General features: G+C 30.6%; 1 protein-coding gene across 1 annotated transcript; it reads right to left on the bottom strand.

Moving 5' to 3' along the window:
• Positions 1–9,055: 9,055 nt before the first annotated feature.
• LOC136209994 (GDSL esterase/lipase At5g03610-like) lies at positions 9,056–21,363 on the bottom strand. Its single transcript, XM_066001651.1, has 5 exons — positions 21,307–21,363; positions 21,002–21,199; positions 16,064–16,335; positions 10,601–10,886; positions 9,056–9,443 (listed from the first exon to the last, which is right to left on the bottom strand). The coding sequence occupies exons 1-5, from the start codon at positions 21,359–21,361 to the stop codon at positions 9,229–9,231; spliced, it is 1,026 nt and encodes a 341-aa protein (XP_065857723.1). The 5' UTR covers positions 21,362–21,363; the 3' UTR covers positions 9,056–9,228.
• Positions 21,364–25,530: the final 4,167 nt, after the last annotated feature.

Here is a 25,530-nt window from a genome sequence, read left to right on the forward strand (position 1 = left end):
AACTTGATGAAAAAGGCATCTCATACGCCTCCGCACATCGTGCCATATAACTCACACGGCGTGTGGGTCCAGTTTTGATCTTGCACGTGTATTTCGCCCTTGCTTCACACGAGCTTCCCACGCCGAGCTAGAGGTGGATCTAGCCCAGGGCTTAGGAGGGCTCCGACCCCCGGCTTCACCCTTGAGTAATATTGGTTTAGTACTTGATAGCCCCCTGTAATTTTCGTTTATGTTCGCGTTTTTGTAGTATAATTGTAATATTTCAAAACGGTTTTAAGAAATTAGTGTTGGATTTATAAAATATTAAACATATCTACTTCTTTTAGACCAGCCACTTTTAATTTTTTATTATTCAACACACTGAAATGATGAAAAATTAGGATGATGGAGGCTAAAATTTCCTACATCTCTATAAATCTAACTTCGACACCAGTCGCAAGGGCCAAATTAGCTCCCCATATATAAAATCATGGATCCGCCACTGTGCTGAGCTGCAGTGACACGACGTGCAGAAAGTGACATGGCATGTCACTCCGGTTCTATTAGCTCCTCTCATCGGGTTCGTGTTGGAGATGTCCGCATCAGTTGATTTTTCGCATTCCGAAAAGAACAATCTTTAAGCAAACTCGTCTTACTTTAAGCATGATGTAAATAAAATTATTAGAAGAAGAATAAATTGGGTTCTATAGAATGTGTTGGAATGAGTAGAAAATATCCCTGCTATGGAGATGTTGTCATATCATAAGACATAGGTTTTGGTAGTTAGTTAGTTACTTTTTAAGAAACGACAACGTTTGCTTGTGTTTTTTAGTTACTTGAAGATATATGAAATCAATCAAATGCAAATAATAATATCAGAAAAAAACATTTAAGAACAGCTATTATATGAGTATGAATACTCTTCCTGATCTAAGACTGGACAACAAGAGAAAAATAGACCACACCTTAGTACATCACGTGCAACATTTGGATATATCCTCCCACAAATTAAGTTAGGGAAATGTGTTTTGACTGTCGGTTTAGGTGGTAAGGCTAGGGATGAGAATCCGCAGAGTAGCTCGGCATTCGGTTCGGTTCGATTCATAAATAATCGAGCTTGAATACGACTGATATGGTATGAAATATGAGAATGGGCTTGGACATACAAGTCCAGACTCACTATTTCATATATCTGGCTAGCCCACCCAGCTAGGAAGGAAGGGCCTTTCCGGAATTAAAAGAGTTTTGGATTCCAAATTACACGCTTAAGTCACTCTATTGCGGAAATGTAGTTTCCAGACTAATCAAGAAGTAACACGTGTACAAAGGTACAAACACAAATGCCTATAAATAGCATAGCAATTAGGAACACATGTACACAATTCTCTCAACTATTACACTACTACATCCTTCCTAAATTACGTATTTCACATACTGATTTAGGCATCAGAGAGGGTTCACCGATCATCAGCCCCCCTGTCTGACGGTTTTCTCCCTTTTCAGGTTACCAGAAGTTCATTATCCATCATTAGTCGACAAAATTCAGATTGAAAGCTCACGAGCAGATTCGATTATAGGTTCATGAATAAGCTCGCTTGTAATGTTTATGAACATGCTCGTGAGAAAGCTTGACAATGTAGTTTTATATTAAAGAAATTTCAAATTAACATGATTAATGAGCTGCACATGAGTGAAGTTTATGGACATAATTAACGAGTTTCACATAAGTAAAGCGTTACAGTTCACTAATGATATAGTATTAAGTCATTTGGACTTTTATTAGAAAGATCTATCATGACCCGGAGACCTCAGATGGTTAGTCTTGACCGAAGCTTGACCAAAGTCAAAGCTTCGGGCATCCTAATATTGTTGAAGGTTGTCTTCGGAGGAGTGTTTGGAGACACGTGGACCAATCAACGCTTTGGATTCCAAACACATGCTCTTCACTTTCATAAATACACTAGCATGTAAAGATAAGGTCCCAAGGCCTATCATGAGATGCCACGTGTATAAAATGCATCTCAAATCATCTATAAATATCAGAGGCATTCCAAGATCCCAGATATCTTATTTTCAGTTATCAGAATTCTATTTCTATAACCGCGTTAGCTTGATATTCCGTAAATATCAGTGACTTTAGCATCGGAGAGGGTTTGCCGGAACTCCAGCCCCTTTTCTAACGTCCTTTGTGATTTTCAGGTGACCGGAAGCTTAGTCAAAGATCAATTATCAAGAATTACGGTAACAACTAATATAATGTGGAGCTCAAACTCGTCAATTTTCTAACGAGTTAAGCATGTATCGGTCAAAGCTCGGCTCAACTGTAATTAAGGGGTCAAAATTGTTTAAATTGGAATTTTGAATTTGAATACTAGTCCACGTACTATATTTTGATTGGCACGAGGGGGACTTGTTTTGAACCAAATAATCCGACTAATCACAAAAAGGAGGAGACAACTTGTTTTGATGAATAATTGTAGAATGATAGACCCATGGCCGAAAAAAAAAAGAAATTAAGTTATTCGTAACTATTTATTTTGAAAAAGGTTAAAAGACGGTGTTTACTTTTAGTGTATGCTATTTTTAAAATGAAAATTAATCTATTTGATATAATATAAATAAAAATTATTAATTTGATTAAAGTTAAAATATTATAATCATTCGTGATATTTATGTAATTCACCCAAAAAAATCGTTTTATAGGATTTTTTATATTAAAATCGTTATAAAATTATAATTAAATATTATAAAAATTAATTCTCAATATGTTACTATTTTCTATATATTATAAATAAAGTATATTTTTGATACTCCAATTCATACATGCATTCTAAAAGTTATATTCTAGACCCCTAATTTATGAATTTTAATTCTTAAAATATAGTAAAAATAAGGGAAAATTACAAATTTGGATCAAATAAGAGACTCATTTACATATTTAGACCATTTACGCGATTCTTTACCTATCTAGATTATATTTTTGTGACTTTTTCAAAGTTCCTTTCATATATCTATAACACTTAGAAATTTCTTAGTCTTTTTTTTCTCCCTTCCGTTTGACTTCGCATATTTCGCAATATGTGAAGTATGCGAAGATAATATTTTGCTTCTGAACATGAATTTAATTCGCATATTTCGCAACACGCGAAGCATACGAAGACAATAGCAATTCACATAATAACTTTCATTTTCGCAGATTTCGCAATATGCGAAGTAAAAGACGTGTTTTTAACCAGTATTATCTTCGCATATTTGCGAAATATGCGAAGTGGTATATAACAAAAAAAAAAACATAACAATAAAGGTGCAACAATAATTCTAACATTAAAATCATAACATTATCAAAATTTACAATAAGATTGCAACAATAATAACATTAAAATCATAACACTATCAAATTTTACAACAAGATTGCAACAATAATTCAAAACCTAAACCCTAAATCCCATAAGCAAAAGGAACAAATCGACGGAATAAGCGTCATTTTGAGATGAGAAATGGCACCCGAAGTTTGAGAAACGGAATCCAAAGTTTGTGGTGATTTTTCTTTTCTTTTCAGGAAAGAATCTAAGAAAAACCGGCAGGTTCCCACCTCCCCTACATCCCAGTACACCACCTATTGTGATTGATGCCTCTGTATTCAACCACCTTCACAAAAATTAAGTCGTGTTAGCAAGAAAAATGACGATTTGGCTTCGCGAAAGAAGATTATGCGAAGTCTACGAAGAGAAAAGTAACAATAAACTGACGGTTTTAGTTCGCGAAAAAACTAATACGCGAAACTTGCGAAGAGAAAAGTAACAATAAAAGGATGATTTTATTTCGCGAAACAAGATTACACGAAGTCTGCGAATATAAAAATCATAAACATTTCTTTTCGCAGACTTCACGTAATCTGTTTTCGCGAAGTAAAATCGTCCTTTTCAGTCTATTTTTCCTCGCAGGCCTTCGCAAACCTCATTTCGCAAAGTGATTTTCTGGAAAAAAAATGAAGATTAAACAGTATATACTTATATTTTTTCCATTTTTTATCATTGAAATCGTCAATAACCATATGATAAACGCAGAAAAACAATCAAAATAACGTCGAATAACGATGTCTCCGATCTGCACAAGAAGAAAGAAAAGAGATGAGAAGAAACAGGAAGATGAAGAACCATGGCTTAATTTTCTAGAAATAGGAAGATGATGAATCAAGAGAAAAAGAGAGGAAGAACAGAAGGACATGGTGATGAAGAAATTGGTGCAGATTTAGCAATATAAAGAAAGAGAGGAAGATCAAAGGTCTAGAAAGGGGAAGAGAACTCATGTAATTGGAAGAGGAATGGGAAGGGGGAGATGAAAGGTGGGGTATTTTGGAAAAGTCGCAATAATATAGTCTAGATACGTAGTAGGTTGGATAAATGGGCTAAATATGTAAAAGGATCTCCCATTTGACCTAATTTTATAATTTTCTCTAAAAAATAATGATAGTTTTTAAATTATTATTTCAATTCATACCTACATCCTAAAAAATATGTCATCGTCCCCTAATTTATGAATTACAATTCTTAAAAATATATTAAAAATAATGATTTATTTAGGCCCTGTTTGGCAATTAGCTGTTAGTTGTTAGCTGATTACATTAGCTGTTAGCTGTTAGCTGATTACATTAGCTGATTTGACTAGCTGATTTGATTAGCTGTTTGTGTAGACCTGTTTGGTAAAAATTAGTTGATTGATAATAGCGGTTTGTGCAAAAAGACGAATAAGAGCATTAATTTTGGCGCAGGAGAAGAGAGAGTCTATCTATTAGGGTTAAAGAAGTCCATTAATTTTAATATTGCAAAACGCTAATTGAAAAAACTCCTTTTAAGAGCTTTTTCTAAATTAGCGTTTTCATCCCAAAACTCTATCAAACTTCTCTCCACCAAACACTCCAATTAGCGGTTTCAGTGGTCAAACCTCTAAAGTTGGTCAAAACCGCTCTTTTTATCCCAAAACGCTCTTTACCAAACAGGGCCTTAGTTTGAAATAGTTTAAATTATTATTAATTATAGTTATTAATAATTTTTAAAGCTAAATTTCTATATAAATTTCCCTAAAATCAACCAATGGTAAGTTATATGTTTGTGTTGGGGGTAAATGTAATTTTTACATTTATTTACATTTTTACCATAGGTTATAATTATAACCTAAGTTCACTAATGTTTATATTATTCGCATTCAAACCATATGTTATAATTATAATTATAACCTATAGTTGTCATTTTTATCATTTTGATGTAAAAAATAAAGGAAATAAAAGAAAAATAAAAGAAATACATAAATGAAATAAAAAAATATAAAATAAAGGCAAAAAGCATATTTAAGCCCCTGAACTTTATCTGTTTTAAGGATCAAGCCTCTGATCAATTATTTTTCCACATTGAGCCCCTAAACATTGATTTTGTTATGGTTAAGGCCCTTATTTAACTTTTTTGTCGAGTTTAGGAGATGAAAAGATCGATTTGGCAATTCTAATGTTGAAAATCACAAAATGGGAGAGAAGAAAATCGAGTTTGGAAGAATATACTGAAAATTAATTTCTATAATTTTGTTTTAATTTTTAATTTTTATCTCTCCTAGTCAAAGAAATCTTTTTTTTATTTGTCCATGTCAACAAGCCGAATCGCCCTAATGATGTATGCAGTCCAAACTCGACAGAAAAGTTAAATAAGGGCCAAATCCATAACAAAATCAATGATCAGGGGTTCAATGTGGAAAAATAATTGATCAGGGGCTTGATCCTTAAAACAGGTAAAGTTCAGGGGCTTAAATATGCTTTTTGCCTAAAATAAAAAAAGAAATAGTCAAAAAAAAGAGAGAAGAATGTGGATTAATGGGTGATTAAGTAGTGGGTTAGTGAGTGACAAAGTGGAAAATACTACTAAACTAATTTTTTTTAATGCAGGAAATCCGAAATAGGCCACTGATCACTTTTGAACGCGACGGTTCGACGCAACGGTTCACTGCTTTCGGTTAATTTATTTCAATTGTTCATTTCAATCTCAATGATAATCATATTTACTTCTTTTGACATTGTGGATATTCAATTTGCTATTTGTCTTGGCTGTAATTATTCTTATTCGGTTTATTGTAACCCAAAACTCTTATTTTAAAGTAAATATAAAGAAAAAATTTCAAATTCTTGTGTTTGCTTTATTATTCCTATATTTTTAATTACTGAAAACTATTGGTCCAATTCTAGTTAAAGTTGTGCTACGACAACTAGGAACCCAGGGAAACATTTTCACAATCTTTGCTTTTCCCGTACAATTGTTTGATTATTAGTCAGTTATGCATTAGACACAGTCGCATATCTATAAGACCCGTTTTTCTTAAACGTAGGTTGAGAACCTAATTCTCTGACACGCCCGCATTTTTCCGCACAAGTCAAGGTTGTAAAGGGAATATTTTTTTACTCAAAAATATCGCCAATTTTATTCTTACTTTCATTACGGTTTTTGGATTTCAAAACTAAAGTATTAAAGCCTCTTAATTTTGCACATTACAATTATGTATTGTAATGATCTTTTACATAACTTTTTTAATTTCAACGTAACCCTCTCTATTGTAAAGTTTATAAAAATAATATTTTAAGTGACTTTAATTTTTGAACTTTTTTATTTTAAGGTTAATGAGGTATTATTTGATTTGTAAAGTGGTGATTTAGAAAATCAAAAATAGTAATTTCATAAAAAATGTGGTTATAAATAACTTTAATTCTTAAATTTTCTATTTTGAGTTCGTCATAAGTCAAATGACTTAACCAACGGTCAAAATGGTCAATGTACTAGTAAAGTGCAAAATTCATATATATTTTAATGTATGTTTTTAAAATTCAGCAACATAATGAAAGCAAATGTAAAATTAAAGAATTTTAAGTATAATTCATCCTCAAATGGATAATATCAAGAATCAATCGAGCCAACATGAAAATTCTCAAAACTTTGAAAGTCAAAACTCTCAAATTTCGTCCGACCAATATAATTTTAAGATATTTTTGGTTCAACCAAATCCCTGTAATTTTCAGCATGATCAAAATATTTCATATGCCCCGAAACCTTAAATGTACTTCCATCTCAAAAATTGGTACCAGTCTATATATCAATCGAGTATTCGTCCTATGATGCCAAGCTACTTCTTTTGTACCTCGTATCCTCCACAATCATATATAGTTCATTCAAGTCTGAGAAGGGATAACTTGGGATCGTCTAAGATGCAAGTAGAATCTCCAAATATTAACTTCATTGTGGAGTCTGAAGTGCTTCCAATCGAGCATCAAGAAGTGCAAAAAGGAAAGAGACGTGGGCACGACAAACATTTAGATATCAACGAAAATTTCATGGAACATTTTTACGCGAGATAGATTTATCCACTAGTTGATTGGTTATAACAGCAGATCTTGTCGTGGGCAATGATCAACAGAAGAACGATTATTGAAAAAATATTGCAAGTAACTACACTCTATACAATGACGGATGGTACAAAATTAGTACTACAATTTTCGCTTTTCATGACGCATACACTAATATTCAAGACAGTTATCTAAATGACGATTTCTATGGCGCATACACTAAGAGTATCTCCAATAAAGAGTACCTAAAAAAGTGCCAAAACTTAACATATAATCCCAAAATATAATATTTTATTGTCTCTTTCATCCACATCACTTTTTGCAACCTTTACTTAAAAAATGCTTCAATAGAGGTTGCTTAAAAAGTTACCATTATAATCCTATAAATTATTATTTTATTATAAATATTAAAAATAAAAGACTCCTGATTTTATTATTTCTAGGAAAGGAACTACGTATTTTATATTAAAAAATATTAAACAAGGTTGTCAAGAGGTTGCCAAAAATTGACAACTTTCATTGGCACCCACAATCACTCCAATAGTGAATACCCTTTAAAAGTTGTCAAACCTGATGCCACATCAGCTGACACTTTTTTAGGCATCCTCTAATGTAGCTCTAATGTTCAAGATAGCTATCCAAGCCCACATAATTAGTAAGACCCATAAACTATACACTCAGAATGTCTAATCATTAGCTAGGATTTTTGTAGAAGAGTGTTTTGAAAGAAGAGTTGTAAGAATAGACGAGCTTGATATTTTTGAAAAAAAAAATAGTGTTTAGTCATTAATGCTCTTTAAAAAAAAAATGCTCTAATAAGAGATCTATAAAATTTAGGTTTAATTTTTGAACTTGTTCAAAAAGTTTGATTGGTCCTCTGAACTATTAACGTGTTTTGATAGTCCTCTTACATTGCATAAAATATTCAATTAACCCTCTAAATTTGCGTAAAATATAATCAATTGATCATTCGGTTGAAAAAAAAGTAAGTTAAATGCGGAAGAATTATTGCACGCGTCTTAAAAAAAAGTAAAACAACCAAGATCGGAATATGTGGTTCTAATATTAGAGAAGACAAGTTATTAAAGTTGAGCAAATAATAACTTCATTTTTAATCTATTTTTGAATGATGTATTAACATTTTAAGATGCGTGGAGTACATTTTCCACATTTAACTTACTTTTTTGCAATCGAGTGATCAATTAATTATATTTTACGCATGTTTAGGAGGCTAACTGAATATTTTATATAAGTTGAAAGAGCTATCATGACACTTTAAAAGTTCAGAAGGTCAATTAAGCTTTGTGGAGAAGTTCAGGGCAAATGATGTATTAAGCCTAAAATTTATAAAGTTTAGAAATTGATTAGATTATTTTATTCAAATACAATAAATCCTAATGTATTAAAAAAAATAATAAAAAAAATACAATGTCCATAAATTTTCTGATTCCTCTAATAGAAATATACAATTTAGATTATACAAGGCAAATCTTACATTAAAATGCTCAATGTACTACTATAATATTATCTCATAGATCTTCTTCCAAGTACAATTTTTTAATTTCATTTTAATCAATAAACAGAAAAAAATAAACAGAAGAAAATAAATTGGTACAACATTATGAAAAAGTTTCTTAATTTTATATATAAAAACAAAAATAGAAATCGACAAATATTACCTAACCAACTAAATAATTATACTACTTATAGTCAAAATAGATGGTTGGTAACAAACAGTATTTTCCAAAACAAAACAAAAAAAAAAAAATTAATTAAAGAGAATTAATTAAAATACAAAAATAAATACAATCTTATTATATATAAGATTATTGAGTGAGGTGCATTGATTTAATTAATTTATAAATTATAAATTAATTAAAAAGTTGCCTAAGAGAAGGTTGTAATGATAAATAAATAGACCTCCAACCTGCTTGGGTAGGGTGAACAGTGTCCCAAAAAAATGAATTTTGAGGATTAGGACACATTGTATACATTTTTTGCCCTTTTTCATTTAAACTTCCACATGAATATTCTTTGCTTATTCCATAGCAACATGGTTTCAATGGGTTCATAAATTTTGAACTTCCTGAAATTAATAACACACAAAAAAAATATATCAATTTCTAATAATTAATAAGATTTGGAAATTTATTTAATTTCACATTTGGGTTTAATTTGATTGATTTAAGCTTTTTTGTTAAAATTTGATTCTTGATAGACCAAATTGTTAAAATTTGTGATAAGTAATGTCTAAGCGTGACAATTAAGTATATTAATTCAATTAATGGTATGTTTTTATAAAATATTTTGACTAAATTTCACCAAATTAAAGTTTTGGGATTAGAAATTGAAATTTAGTTCAATATAAGGACCAAAAATATTATTTTACAGTGTAAAACTCGTTTAGCTTGTGCACGTAGGGTCAATTACCTCCGCTTAAGGGACAAAATGGTCTTTTTAATTGGCAATAATAATCAACTTAGATTAAATCGAATTTTAGGCATTAATTCAATCCTTAATTTGACAAATTTTGACAAATTGGTTAAAATAATTTATCAAAATATAATCTGTTTTAATGTTTAAAATTTATAAAATTTAGACCAATTTATCAAAATTTATCAATTTGAAACGAAATTAAAATACCAAATTCGTTTTGAACTAAATTAATTCCGAATGTCAATTTTAAAAGCAATTTGACCCTCAATTCAAGGTCAATTTGTCTACAATTATTCCGTTTATTTGCCGGAAAACATTGTGTAAAAAAAATGTTTTTCTGACTTTTCGGTGTTTGTTTATTTAAAAAAAAATAAGTTAACTAGAAACTTTAGGTTCCTCAATATAAAAATATACGAAGAAGAAAGTGAAAAAATGTTTTACACTTTTGAAAACAGTAAAACATTTTCCTAAACCTCTTGAAACCATATACTCCGTTTTCTCTTACCCTTTTGAAAACATCAACCACTGCCAAACACTAAAAAATAATTTATTTTCCAGCAAAGTTTTTACAATACCTAATAGTTTTTGAAGTAATAGAATTTTCAGTTTTTGATCAAAATTATGAGTATGGCAAAAAAAAGTCCAAATAGAGACGGTGATAAATAATTTGGGAACGGTATTTAACAACCCACAAATTGTAATTATTAAAACTGATTGTAATTGAATCGCTTTTGTTAAAATATAACACCAACCAGAGCAATTTTGACCGTTAATTCATGTTTGAAGAGTGTGAGTTCAGTGAGTTACCTAAAACGGTGGTGAAAGCGGAATAAAGATCGAGAACGAGGAAAGTAGAATCTTTGGTCTGATTCCTGAAATTAGCGAGGGCTTGTTGCAATAAAAGGTTGTGGAAGTTGACCAGTTGATTTTGAGTTGAATTGCATTGTCTGAAGGAGGAGTCATATGTTGTCTCAGGAAGACAACCTATGGGTTGTAAAGAAGTTATTACCAACTTTTTAACTCCCATTCTGTTTATCTGTTTTATGTTCTCTGCCAACTGATTCACCACTTGTGTAATGAACCCTTCAAAACCCTGTGTCAAAATTATAAATATATGTTATCAGAATTTGACAGCAAAACGTGTGTCATTTTAAACAAGTTTATCGAACTAATAGATCATTCTAATCAATTCCGGTGGCTAATAAATCAGTTTGAAAAAGTTTAGGAGCTAGCTAATAGGTACTTGTAAACAAGTTTTGGTGGCTAATGAGATATTTCCAAAATTAAGGGTCAATTGGATAATATAGACGATTACTGTACTGTACTAGGTATAAGGATGAAATTTGGCCTAACATATAAAATTGTCCAAATTTAATCATAACATTTGCAAGTAAGATCAATTTTTGGCCGTATGTTACCGAAAATTTGAACACACCGGTTTGACTGTTATTTAGATGTCACATATAATTTAATCACTGCTAAAAGTTACAATTTACAAATAGCCAACAAAAAATGTATGAAATTACTCTAGTTTACTGAACAAATTTATTTGGAAGTCTGATGCGACATTCAAATAAGTCTTTTCAAGTTTCTAATAATATATGGCTAAAATTGACATTGCTTTGAAATGTTATAGTTAAATTTATACTATTTCATACGTTAATTGTCTAAACAACATGTATTTTCATTGAGATAATCTTGTTTGGAGCTTAGTCATAATTAAAGCTCCTCGCTCCTCTCTTCGGATGTATTTAGTGGGAATCGAACCCGAGATCCCGTCCCACAAACTCAACTTGAGATGCAAAGATCTCTATCATGCAAATTGTTAATTCAATGGCTTTTATCACTATTTGTCTCTCACCTATTCAAAATATTGTTTTTGAACCCTTTATCTATTATTTGGTAACATTTAGCCCCGACCAGTGGCGGATGCCCCCCCTTCATCCCTAAAAAAAAAAAAAAAAATTTAGTCCAAAAGGAATGGTTAAGGTGTAAAAATACCCCTAACGTTTTGGGCCAGGAGCAATTTTACCCTTAATGTCTAAAATGGTGCAATTTTATCCCTAATGTTGGAAGCCAAAAGCAGTTTTACCCCTAATGTTGATAAATTTGGTCAATTTGAAAAATAATTCATCTCGATCATGAATCTTGTCATCTACACTTCACACATGCGTTATTTTATCAGTAACTAATCACAAACATATGTTGGGATGTGAAAAAGATAAGAAAAAAATATTAAAAATATAATGTCTTTTGTACGAATTAGACAAAAAAAAATTTAAAAATTCACCGAATTTATAAATATTAATATCCAATTTTATTATTAAATTACAAAAAACATTATATCCTTTTTTTTAGAACAAATTGATATGCAATTGGTGCAAAATAAAGAAAAAAAATGATTGTATATTAATAATAGTGTCTGAAATTGATCCAATTTATCAACGTTAGGGGTAAAATTGCTATTGGCTACAAACATTAGGGGTAAAATTGCACCATTTTAGACGTTAAGGGTATTTTTGCTCTTGGCTACAAACATTAGTCTAAAAAAAATTTACATAGAGTTTTGCCCCCCTCCCTCAAATCCTGGATCCGCCACTGGCCCCGACCTATTCAATACGGTCATTTTTACTCTCTGACATATTATTTGATAACATTTGCAACATGAATGATTTCCCAAAACGAAAAAAGAAAGAAAGCAAGCAAGAAAATTAAAGGCTTTAAAAATCATGCAATGTTTATATTTGGTCAAATAATCTAATTAGCATTGAACTTTCAAAATGTTTCATTAGTTTCGAATTTATTTAAAATTGTCTATTAATACTTTGAGTTTGCTTAAAATTATCTATTTATCCTTGAATTTATTTAAAACGACATACTACCCCTAATTTTTTTTGAAGTTATATATGTTTTTTACTTGTCCAAAATTGTACTTTACTCTGTCACGTAGGACATGAGGGAGTTAATTATATCATTTTAAGCCAGTTTACAAAGCTAACCGGTCAAATTACTCAACCAATTACAAAACTCCTATTAAACCAAAATTAAATAAAATATACAAAATGTAAAGTAGAAGGACTCTTGTATGATGAATTTTGTCAAGCACAAAATATTTGATTAATCCTCTATAGTTTCTTGATCATATTGGAGAAATTCCACTTATAATTAAGTAATCAGATTTCAAACCACGTGAATTTGTTCATTCACCGTTAGATTTAGACTGATTAAAATCTTAGGATGGAGATTCAAAGTATCATAAGGTTTAGCTTTAATCAGGGTAGATCTAACGGTGAATGAGCAAATTCACGTGGTTATCAAGATTCATGTGAACGCTGTCGGATTTCAAAAAAAAAAATCTAAAACTAAATCTGAAATATTCCAAATTGAAGTGAAATAAAGAATATATAGAGAAAATAGAAATAGAAAAGAAAGCACATGATATATAGCAGTTCCAGATCACCTAACATGGAAAAAGCTTAAGAACAAGTACTTTGTCAGCTTTTCTAAAGTGTAGAACAATTTAAATCACATACTCTATAAGATAAGGTAACATACTCTACTTTCTAATCACATTCTCCAATGTCAATTTAAATAAAATACTTTATTATTTTAAAATATTGTTTACTCGTATCGTCGAAGAGTCCTCACTAAAATTTTGGTATCGTTCAAAATTTTATAATTTTATTTCTAATATTGGAGAATTGAGCCAATTTCAGAAATCATTGAAAAAACACGGATATTATATTTCCATGTTCTGCATCAATTGGTTCAAAATTATTAATTTTTACGTTTTTTTTAATTTCAAAATAAGCATAATCAGGAGTCCCTGAACTTATTCTCAAAAATCGATTGAGTTTCTGAACTTACAGAATATCTGGTTAGCATCTTTAACTTATTTAAACTAGGTTTAATGGCACCCGGCTCCTTAAACTTGTAATTTTTTTTCACCCGGCCCCCTCAATTTAAGGGACAACCTCTCAACCCCCCCAACTCAGCAAAAACATCGCATACAGCCCCTTACACCCCTATGTTCGGTCAAAATATTGACCCGTATAGAAAACGTGCTTGACTGTTGACCACACCAATTTCACGTGTCATTTTTTTATTAAAATTTTCCATTATGGCATAAGAATTCTGATCGAAATCCATCTCTGGTAGTTATTCACCGAGCACAATTGGGCTTGCTCGCCGAGCAGTGGTCTCAATGGAAAAATTTAATAAAAAATGACACGTGACATTGGTGTGGTCAACAGTCAAGCGCATTTTCTACACTGGTCAATATTTTGACCGAACATAGGGGTGTAAGGGGTTGTATGTGATGTTTTTGGAGAGTTGAGGGGGTTGAGAGGTTGTCCCCTAAATTGAGGAGACCAAGTGAAAAAAGTTACAAGTTTAGGGGGTTGGGTGTCTATTAAACCTAATTAATATGATTAACTCTCCGATCTACGTGGAGGAACGAAAAAGTTGAAATGTATATAATTTTTGTGTTCTCATGTCTTCAATGGTTAATGATTTGAAGAAACGGTTTCATCAAAACGATATATGACATTACCAATATTGGAGTAAAATTGCACGATTTGAATGATAAAACTAAAGTTGAATTTTTTTATAATTAAAATTGATTTTAATTAAAAATGTACGGGTATTTACATTATCCTTTAATTTAAAAATATTTTAGTAAAATAAGGCCATAATTAAAAATATTTTCACAGCATTTTATATGTTAAAAATCTTTAAAAAAAATAGTATATTGTAAAAAGCTGGAAACAGTATCAGTTATTGAAAATGACGTCGTCCAGACAGATAATCCAAAAGGAAAATGGTGGAAGGATAAAACCGATCTATTCTTTTATAGAAATAGAAGTAAAAAGACTGTAATTTACAGTCAATATTTGAGTTCCATTCACAGTAAATATGTGTACGGTCCATTTTTACTGTCAGATTTTTTTATTTTATGTCATCAATTAAAAAGTGTCCACCGACGCCGCAAATATAATAAGTCAACTATATTTGACTTTCGTTTCTTATTTTATACTATAGGTTAATTTAATTTAATCACATAATAATAATTTAATTTAATCACATAATAACTGCATTTTGGTTTACTTATTTTTAGAAGTTTATTCATAACAGTTGTTCTTTTTCTCCGAAAAAAATTTAACTAACATCCACTATCTATCAAAAACAAACATTAAACAACAAATCGAAACAGCCGAAACAAACAATATATTTATGGTTTATGGTTGGATATCTTTCTAAACCTTGTATTATTGTAGAACTAATATACTATGAAAATCAATCTCAGATTAATAAAAAAAAAATAACACTCTTGCTCAACTTCAATTTATCTCAATAAAATCACTCAACTTTGAGTTTTATCTGTCACTCCGACGATTTCAATGATTAAAAATGATCGGAATAATGATATGAGTGACAAATCAGCATAAATCAACTGAGATATCTGATTGAAATGGTACATGACATCCACTTTTGCATAACGTGTCGGTTATTTTTATGAAAAAAAAAGTTTAGTTTTTTTCATAAAAATAACTGACATGTGATGAAGCTTTTAGCCTAGTGGTTGAGAGCTTACCTATGACTAGGGAGGTTATGGGTTCAAATCACATCTAGGTTTGGTGAGGATTTTTCTTTCTTCTTTTAATGTAAGCGCATTGTGCGCAAATTTTAATTAAAAAAAAAACTGACATGTGGCTGTCACGTGGTTTCAGTTAGACATCTGAGTTAACCCCTGGTCATGTAGGATATGTTGACCCCGACTTCGGGAGAAAATAATGAAAAAATAAATTTACCGACATAATTGCTAAACATAAAAATCCCTTAGAATAATTGGCACTTACAGAATATTTGACAAATTCGACTGTACCGACGGATTTAGCGGGAGATTATTCCGTCATTAATTCTTGGTTCAACCAAAAACATGTCTTCTTACTAAATTTGTGTCTATTGATCCCTCGAGTTTTTGTGTCCGATTCCACCACTAGTTGTTTACAACCATATTTCTCATAAAACTACTGTTTTAATTTTTCCAAATTGCTATTTTCGGAACTTTCTCTCCCTAAATAACCATTTTCTCACTCTTAACTAAACAATATATTTTTTTTTTCCTAAAAGTCTATTTTTCATATCAAAATATTATGATTTTAGGATTATCTATATTAATACTTAGGATAAATAAGCATATATCTAATACGTACATTGATAGTATAAATTATAAAACGTCATATAATAAAAAAACGAGGATGTTATTACCTGAGCGGAGCCATTTCTGGCGAGGTACGTGGAGTAATCATTCCCGGCAAGAGAAACGAGAGCCGCGGAAGATTGAAGATCGTAGGAAGTGTAGACTTTTTGATTAATCATTTGTTGTAAAAGATCAATTTGAGTAGTCATATTTGGTTCAGCTACGAAAGTATTAAAAACTCCAGTTCCTCCATATGCAAAATTCATTCCATATTTCATCCGATTCACTGCATATTTTCTCCATCTATATGGAATTGGAGATTTTACCCCAATAAATCTAGCTGCAAAATTTGAGAATAATAAATAACATTATTATATACTTTTATTTCTATTTCAATTTTAACATGAAATATGTCAAAGATAAACTTTTTTTTTATAACGATTCAGTATGGAGTGTGTGGCGTCGGGTAGAAGGTCTGAGCAAGAAGAGATCCTAAGGGATGATGATAGGGAAGGAATGAACTGAATCTCGCATTAATAAGGTGAGAATTCAATAGATACAGACGCGTTTTAAAGTCGTGGGGCCTAATGTGTTGGATTTGGAGCAAAACGAACAATATTTACGTGATATTAGACTAAATTGGTGAACTTTTTTTATTATTGTTTTTGTTGATAAATGAAATAACATGATTAAAAATTAATGAAAAAAGGCAGAAAACTAATAGATAATTCTAAAAATAACCCACTTACTTCTGGTTTCTTTTTTTTTTGTTACAAAAGTGGGATTAGGTTTCTCGTGGTTAGCAAAATCGAGGATTTTTATACTGACACTATTAATTTAATAGTTGATGATTTCAAATTGAAAAATCAAAAAATTAAATTTGTTTAGTACCACATTTTCGATTTTCCAAAATCGTCATGTTCGGTGCTTTCTCTCTCCTAACCAAGTAATACAAAAGTGATTTCAAAAATAAAAACGTGAAGAATTAAAGTTGTTTTAAATATCATCGATTCTTGAAATTTTCTATTTTGATATCATAAATGATCAAATTGACAGTGCCAACCTAAAAATCCTTGGTTTTGCTAACGGTCGAAGACTTCTTTCCTCTTTTTGCAACAACAAAAAAAACTACATACATCCATGTAATGTAAGTCGGAAAAATTATATGGGTTTTTTTTTTAGAATTTTCTCTAAAAGGGTGTTTGGTTGCTGCTTTTTGATCTCCTATTTGCTTTTTCACTTTGAAAATAAGAGTTTTAGGTGTTTAGTTAGACAACTCATGTTTGCTTTTTATAGCTGATTAGCTTTTTATAAAAACAGAGAATCCCTATTTTTTTGAAAAGCAGCAAAACAGTAAACTGTAACATGAAACAGCTGTTTAAAACATGTCATAAGACTACTGTAGTTAGAAAGTGTTGCTAGTATTAATTTTCTCCTAGTGAGATGTAGTGTTAATTATGAATATTTAGAGCACTCTTTTTTGTTGTATATTCTTTAGTGGGACTAATAATAATAATAATAACAATAAGAGATGTATGCTTTTTAAGAAAAGAAAAGGAGACAAAAGTGAGTTATTGATTGCTAGTTTTAATTTAAACCACTATTGCAACAATTGCTTTACAAAGCACGATTAGAAAAGATAAAGTTTATGGAATTACAACTCATTTTTGGTATTAAAGGTTCACTAGACTACGTGGATCTATATGCTTTTTATAAAAGAAAGCTACACCAATTAATAAAGTTGTTTTGATACTAATTTATCTGATTAGTCAGTTCGAGATTCGTCGGATACCCTTTAAATGCATTTTCTTTTAATTAAAGTTTTTTACGTATGTTAAAACTTGATATTGAAATCACTAGTTTAAACGATTTCAAACTCTTAACCATAAATTAACATGAATTAGTAATTAATTAAAATATTTTGTTTGTGAATAAATTATATTATACACACAACGATCACGTCATTCGTGCATGGGATTAGGAGTGTTAATGAGCCTTGGGAGTTCGCAAATTATTCGAACTCAGTTCGGTCAAAACTCGGCTCGAGAGGGTTTGCCTCGAGTTCAGGATCGGCTCGAACACTAATGAGCATGGATCTAAGCTTTCTTAGGTTTGGAATGAAAGCTCGTGAATATGCTCGATTATTTTTTAATCACTATATATATTTTCATTAATTTTATTAAAAAATTATATATGTATAATTGTTTTAAATTTTTCTTTCATTAATTATTATTAATTTTTCACGACAATTCACAACTCACATAAAACTTAATTCGTCAACAGAAGAACATAAAACAAAGCTTTTGCCTTTCGGCCTTTAGCTCGAAAAATGGGTTTTGATTAAAAAAAATACATTACAAACTTTAATATATATTTCATTGTTTTATATTATTTTTTTCTTAGTTTGTCCTCTATGACCGTAAGTAACATTTACTATTCTTGAATCTTGATCATAACATGTGATTTTTTTTATATATTTTAAACTCACGTGGAGTATGTTATAAGACTTTTTTTCTCATATTTTACTTATTTTACATATGTATGACGAATTTGTTTAAGTGCAATTTGAGAAAGCTCGACTCGAGATATTAAGAGTCAATACCGAACTTCCATAGATAAAAGTTATAGAGTAATGGGAAAGAGAGAGATGGGTATGAAAAGAAGGAATGGAAGGTGGAGTTATGGAAGTGGGGTAAAGTATAGCATTGAGAAAAGGAATATTGCAGAAAGTTTGGCACTAATTCGTAGATGTGATAATATAACGAATCAATACATACATACCATACCCCTAATAAATGAACTCACGTGACTAACCTAACTAAACTAGTACTCCATCTTTTGTCCCTCAAAAAAAAAAAAAAGTACCCCATGTTATGTTAAAGAAAAGAGATACATATAAGTTAAGTATATTTGTACTTATATGAAATTTTATAAAAATATCAAAAATTTCAATTTTCACTTTTTACCCAAAAAAATTTGAAGGGTAAATTACATGTATGATCCCTCAAGTTTCCCCTTACTTTCTTTATTGCTTCTAGAGTCAAACACAAAAAAAAATCATTCTAACGCCGATAGAAATGATATTCTAAATAACTTCAATTCTTGTATTTTGTTGGTTTTTAAGTCAGTTATGTTGGCTTTTTTTCCTAGGAGACCGAAAATAGTTGTTAGGAGGTGCGGCTCGTTCATATCCTACGGGGAGAGAACTGGACAGCTGATTAGATGACAAAGTACGTAGGGAATTTGAGTTTAGATCTTCACGAGTGTGATGCACCTCCTGCAGGCATCCAAAACATTTTTTTTCTGATTTTATGTGTCTGGACTTCTCAGAATGACCCGTCTCTAAGGGGTTAGTCTATTTTTTGTGTTTTATTGGGGTTAACCCCTCCATTGTAACAAAAAAAAAAAAACAATAATTATTGGAAAATATAATTTTAAAGAACTTTAATTCTTAGATTTTTGTATTTTGAAGTTGTTATTGGTTATTTTTAACTTGGTCAACAGTAAATGGAGTTTTTATAATAATAAAAGGCAAAGTGCAGGCGATTTTATGTCCGATTTTAAAATTTAATGACCATAAAAAAGTAAAAGCAAAATTAAAGGGCCATAGATGGAATTTACCCAAAATTTAAATTGCAGATAAGTGCTTAATAATAAGTGTTTATTTCTTTTTGAATATTTATGTACCTTAATATTTCTTAGGCTTGAAGCTTGTTTATAATAATCATGTCCAAATTATATAGTAAAGTCTTAAACTTTACCAATCAATTTAAATTTTTACATTAGTTAATTCTTTGACATAATATCAAAGATCGTAATTTTATTTATTAATGAAATTTCAACACATAAAAACATAGTTTTTATTTTTACGTTGTACACGCCTTTAAAATATACTATAAAGTAATATCTATTTTTAGATTCTACATTAGGTTAAATTTTTGGGTAAAATGTTTTTTTTTAAATATTATGTTTGATTTTTTATAGAAAAATTACAAAAATAAATAAATAAAAAAAGGTTGTACCCCAATAATTAATGTAACATAAATTCTTTTATTTTAAGAAAGGCAAAGTACACAAGTGCTTGGTGTAATTAATAATCACAAGAACAAAGGTATCAAATGCAAGCTGAATATGCTAATTGGAACCCACCATTTGTTCCTTTTATCAAAATAATAATAACACTAAAGTAAAATATGTCCCCCTAAAAATAAAGTTTTAAAAGCATAGTATTATTCAAAAAGTTTAGCCACTTAAATTAAACTTTTCAATTAATTAATTAATTAATTTGCTCATACTAATTACAAATTTCAAAACCAAAACACTTCACTTAAGTCCTCTATGAGAACAATTCAACTAAAATTATAAAATTAAACAACAATTCATTATTATTATTATTATCTCCGACACACCTCAGCTTAAACGTGTATAATACAAGTCTATCTTACCATATATTAAGATTTTTTAAGAAGTTTTAAAAGAATAACAAAGAAGTTTGTTTGTAGTTAGAGATACAAATGGACCGGAACAGGGCAAGGATTACATTTTCCATCCCCAGTCTATCAAGGATTTCCCGTCCCATCCCCGAAACCTAAATGGGAAATTTTTTATTTCCGTCCCATTATGCGGGAATCTTCGTACTTGTGGGATTCCTTTCCCCATTTCATTTTATATTTTTAATATATAAAATACTTTTTTATTTTTTCTTCATCTTCTTTTAATTTTGCACAATATAACGATAAATAATAATAAGATTAAATTTGAGTTGAGTGATGCTCAAAAAGAATAATATTTATTTACCCTAATAACTCTAAAACGAATTTTTTATAAAAAAGTTAAACGGGAAATTAATCGGGAAATTTGCAAAGATCCCCGTGAGAACGTTGAGAATACCTATCCCGTCCCACTCCGTCCCCAACCCAATCCGATACCCGATCCATGGGAATTCTAATCGGGAATTTTCCATCCCGTAGCTAAAGGTTAATTAAGGAAGAAGCAAGCAAACTAACCAAGATAATCAGTCAAGACACGGCCATCGGAGAAACGTCCGGCAGGTTTTCCGGGGAAAGTAATACCATAAGGAAGCTTCCAAGAATTCGCCATTGATTTCCTGATGTTGCCTGTATCAGCATAAGAGTCTCCAAAAACAAACAGTTTACTTGGCTTCAAATTGAACAAATTATGCCCATTTTCATGTTTTCCATACACTGTTCCATACAAAAAAAAAAAAAATTTAACATAATTACTAATAAAAAAAGAAGAAATTAATTAAAATTATTGAAATAAATTTAATTTAATTAAATTAAATTTTAACCTGAGAGGAGTGAAATGAGGAGGAAGATGAAGAAGAGGGTGTTTTTGGAGGACATATTGGAATTTAGTAAGTGAGAAAAGGATGGTTGTGATTTAATTATATATAGTAGGAAAGTGGGGGAATGTCTGTGAGATTAGATTGGGTCACCCGCGGTGTGCGGTAGAGAAAAGGGGGAGTAGATGGGTAGGTAGGGACATGGGTTAGTGTTACTTGGAATAAGTAAATTCTTGTCATGCTTTGCATTTCAATGTTAGAATGATTAGATACTCTATCTATCCCTTCTATACTTACGTCATTTTCGTCATACATTACTCCTATAAGTCCCTTTCTTTATGGTCTTTAGTCCAGATCGGAACGATTCGGTCCACGGTGGGTGATAACGGGGTAGAAGAACTGAGCAAAGAGTGGTTTTAAAGGATGATGATGGGGTAAGATAAAGAAATGGCTCGCCAGTAGAGAAGATCCGCCGAGTCAAAGCTAAGGCGTATGCCAGAAGCCATACATCACGAAGTCCTTGTCAATCATTAGCTATAAAGGACCCACGTCCACCAGACAGATATGCACACGCCATTTAAGGTAGATCTTCCCATGGTGTTACCAAACAGCTATCTTGGAAAACCGCTATAATTAATAGCATTGAATGGTTCCTTAAAGACACAAACATTCCGACATAAAGAATGATGCATTAAATTACATTAAAGGGCATTGATTGAGGAACTACTTCGATGGTTATGGAAATTAGAATAAATACTCTCACTACGAGGTATTCAATGTACTACTTCGATGGTTATGTAAATTAGAATAAATACCACCACTACGAGGTATTCAATGTACAATTTCCTAAGCCCTACTTTGTGCTTACGATTTATTTTCAGAAATATTACTCACTTTGGTATCGGAGTGTCCCCGACTGATCCCAACGGGGCCTCACATGGAAGCATTTCGGTGAAGAAAATTTCGCAAGTTATCAAGTGATTTTAAGGGATGACGATGAGGGTAGGAATGAATTGAATCTCATGTCAGTAATAGAGAGAGTGATTGGAGTTTATTAGTAAGGTGAGAATCAAATACATGCAGACGTGTCCTAAAGTCGTGAAGCCTAATATGTTGGATTTGGACCAAACCATAAGTTATCTACATGGTATTGGGATAGGTCCTCACAATTGTTATCAGAATCGACTCTTCACGTACGATGTATGGTTCGGGGACGAAGCAAGTGGAAGCTAGTGGGCCTGTAATGATCTGATCCACAGTGGGTGGTGTGGGGGGTAAACGATCTGAGCAAGAAGTAGTCCTAAGGGATGATGATGGACAAGAATGAACTGAATCTCATATCGGAAATAAAGAGAGCGAGTGGAGCTTACTAGTAAGATAGAAATCATATACATGCATACGCGTTTTAAAATCGTGAGTCCCAAAGTGTTGGATTTGGACCAAAACAGAATGTAAGGATTTAATTTAAGAATTTTTAATTTGTTGTTTAATTTAGGGATTTCTAATATGTGGTTTAATTGGGAATTTATGATTTAGGGTTTAATGTAAGAATTTCTAATTTAGGGTTTTGATTTAAATGAATTGATATTGTGATATTTTAGGTTTTTTTAATTTAACTAAATAAAATCATATTATAACTAAATGTGATAAAAAATTATACTAAGAATCTCATTACAAATAGATATCATGTGGTTTCACGGATTTTTAGATGGGTACATATATTTTTCGTTACAAACGCAATTTTATGGTTTGTAAAATTTTCATTTTATTTATTGACCTTACCAAATTTGGCTTATAATGACCTTAAACTTTCAAGAATTAAAATTGTTTAGCATCATATTTATTATGGAACCACATTTTTTATTTTTGGAAATCATCTTTTTTAGAGTTCTCTCTCTAAATATTAACTTTCTCTCTCATAAAAAAAACAACACATAATGACCTCAAACCTAAAAAGTTGAAGAATTAAAATTGTTTAAAATATTTTTTTAACTCTTGAATTTTTTTATTTTGAGGTCGTTATCGGTTAAATTTGGCAAAGTCAACAAAAAATGAAAATTTTGCAAATCATGAGGTTACATTTGTAACGAAAAATACCACATGTACCTTTTTACAAATCTGTGAAACCATATAGAATCTATTTATAATTAATCCTTAAAAAATTCAAAATATCAATAATTAACTTAAAACATGTTGACAAATTTACATCATCACAAACTAAAAACTTGAAGTACACAACAAAGTAAATGAAAAGTGCAATCCATAGAGCTGCAACACATCTCAAAACACATCCGTTAAACTAAAAACCCTCAAAACATCTCCCTATCCCGATTTTGTGTAGTGTGCTGCACCTTTGCTTATCAAAACGAAAGGCTAATATGTCAATTAAGATCGAGAAAAATCGGCACTTTTAAAAAAGTTTTGGACAAAAGATCAACTTTTATGGAGTGGTCTTGCATGAGTTGTAGAAGTCTGCATAGAATAGGCAGAATAAGTAATTGTATTGAAGGAAAAACTTTTTTAACGATTTGTCTTATCATCTGATAAGTTTGGTTTGTCTTGTCATTTGACAAGTTTCTTTTTTTCTTTTCAATTCTTGCATTAAAAGTTCTTTTTTCCATCTATAGTATCATCAAGTAATTACTCTGTAGAATGCATTCTAGCTAAGATCGAAACTTTTTAAGAAAATATTAGTCCTTATGTAACCGAGACCATGTCCATCAAAGAAGTTTTAAGTTGGATTAAGATGCATCGCACCAATGAGAAAATTCAAATTCAGTCGAATTGTCTGATCATAGTCAATGTAATTCAAATGGGTTTAGAAGGTCATTTATATTTAGTTGACATTATTTCTGATTGTATTCATTTATTACGAGATTTAGAGTTGTGCTCTATCTCCTTTATTAAGCGTTCAACGAATTCGGCTTCCCAGGCTCTAACAAAAGCGGTTAATGTTGTGTCTGTTCGGGGTGAGTGGGTATATCCACCACTTTTTCTTAGCAATGTTTTTTGATTTGAGTTAATAAAATTTGGTATTATTTCAAAAAAGAAAACTTAAAACACGTTGGAACAATGCATGTTAATTTAAAAACTAATAAAACATCATATGTATTAATTTTTTAATATTTTAATTTTTTAAAGGGATAAGATGTAAAAATACCTCCGACGTTTATAGTCTGATGCAATTTTATTCCTAACGTTTAAAATGATGCAATTTTACTCTATAATATTGGCAGCTAAGAGCAGTTTTACCTCTAATGTTGACAAGTTGTGTCGATTTCAGACATCATTATAAAATACGTATATTTTGTTCCTTATTATGCACCACTTGCATAACCGTTCTTTCCAAAAAAAAAAAAGATTTAATATTTTTTTATGATATAATAATAAAATTAGAGATTAATATTTTTCAATTCAATGGAATATTTGAATTTGTGTCCAACTCGTACAAAATACGGTATATTATTTATTTGTTTTTTTAATTTTTCACGTCCAGTCATATGTTTATGATCTATTACTAATTAGTGATAAAAAAAAGACACAATGTAGATATCAAGATTCATTACCGATAAGACAATTTAGTTAATTATTTTTCAAATTGGTCCAACTTAACAACGTTAGGAATAAAATTGTTCTTTACTGCCAATCTTAGAAGTAAAATTATACCATTTTAGACGTTAAGGATAAAATTGCTAACGGTGAACGCTAATTATTTTTTAAATGAAGTGTATTAAGCCATATAAATATATTTAAGCTTAGAATATGTGGCATTATAACTTTCCGTTGTGTGACGTCCACGTGTAATAGGTACGTGTTGAAGAATTCCGTTGCGAGGATCCAAGGGTCAGAATTTACAGGTCAAAGTTTCTGGTCGCGAGTCAGAAAATATTCATCCTACTTGCAATCAAATCTTGAAAAAGTTAAAACCTGCTCAGTACTTTTTTTTATTCACCATCAATAATATTATTATATTCCAAATATGCTCAGTAAAAATCTTTTTATCCTTATCATGTTATGTTATTCCAGTTCTATACTAACTTTTAACAGATTGTTAATTTCTATATTTGTGAAACTTCTTTTGCGGGTAAATTACACACATGACTACTAAACTTTACTCATTTTAATATTATGACTACTATACTTTAATTCTTAATGATATATTCACTAGATTTTACACTTTTTCAATGTTGGAGGTCATTTAAGGCCTCAAAATGACAGTTGACTGCCTCA

Source organism: Euphorbia lathyris, chromosome 10, assembly GCF_963576675.1.
Source record: "Euphorbia lathyris chromosome 10, ddEupLath1.1, whole genome shotgun sequence".
Lineage (NCBI taxonomy): Eukaryota > Viridiplantae > Streptophyta > Magnoliopsida > Malpighiales > Euphorbiaceae > Euphorbia > Euphorbia lathyris.

What these genes read in the sequence shown, in the direction of transcription:
- LOC136209994 (XM_066001651.1), bottom strand. Translation starts at nt 21,361, where the DNA reads ATGTCCTCCAAAAACACCCTCTTCTTCATCTTCCTCCTCATTTCACTC. An exon ending in CCTCATTTCACTCCTCTCAG is followed by an intron (nt 21,200 to 21,306) that starts GTTAAAATTTAA and finishes TGTATGGAACAG; the next exon opens with TGTATGGAAAACATGAAAAT. An exon ending in CGCTTTCACCACCGTTTTAG is followed by an intron (nt 9,444 to 10,600) that starts GTAACTCACTGA and finishes TATTAATTTCAG; the next exon opens with GAAGTTCAAAATTTATGAAC.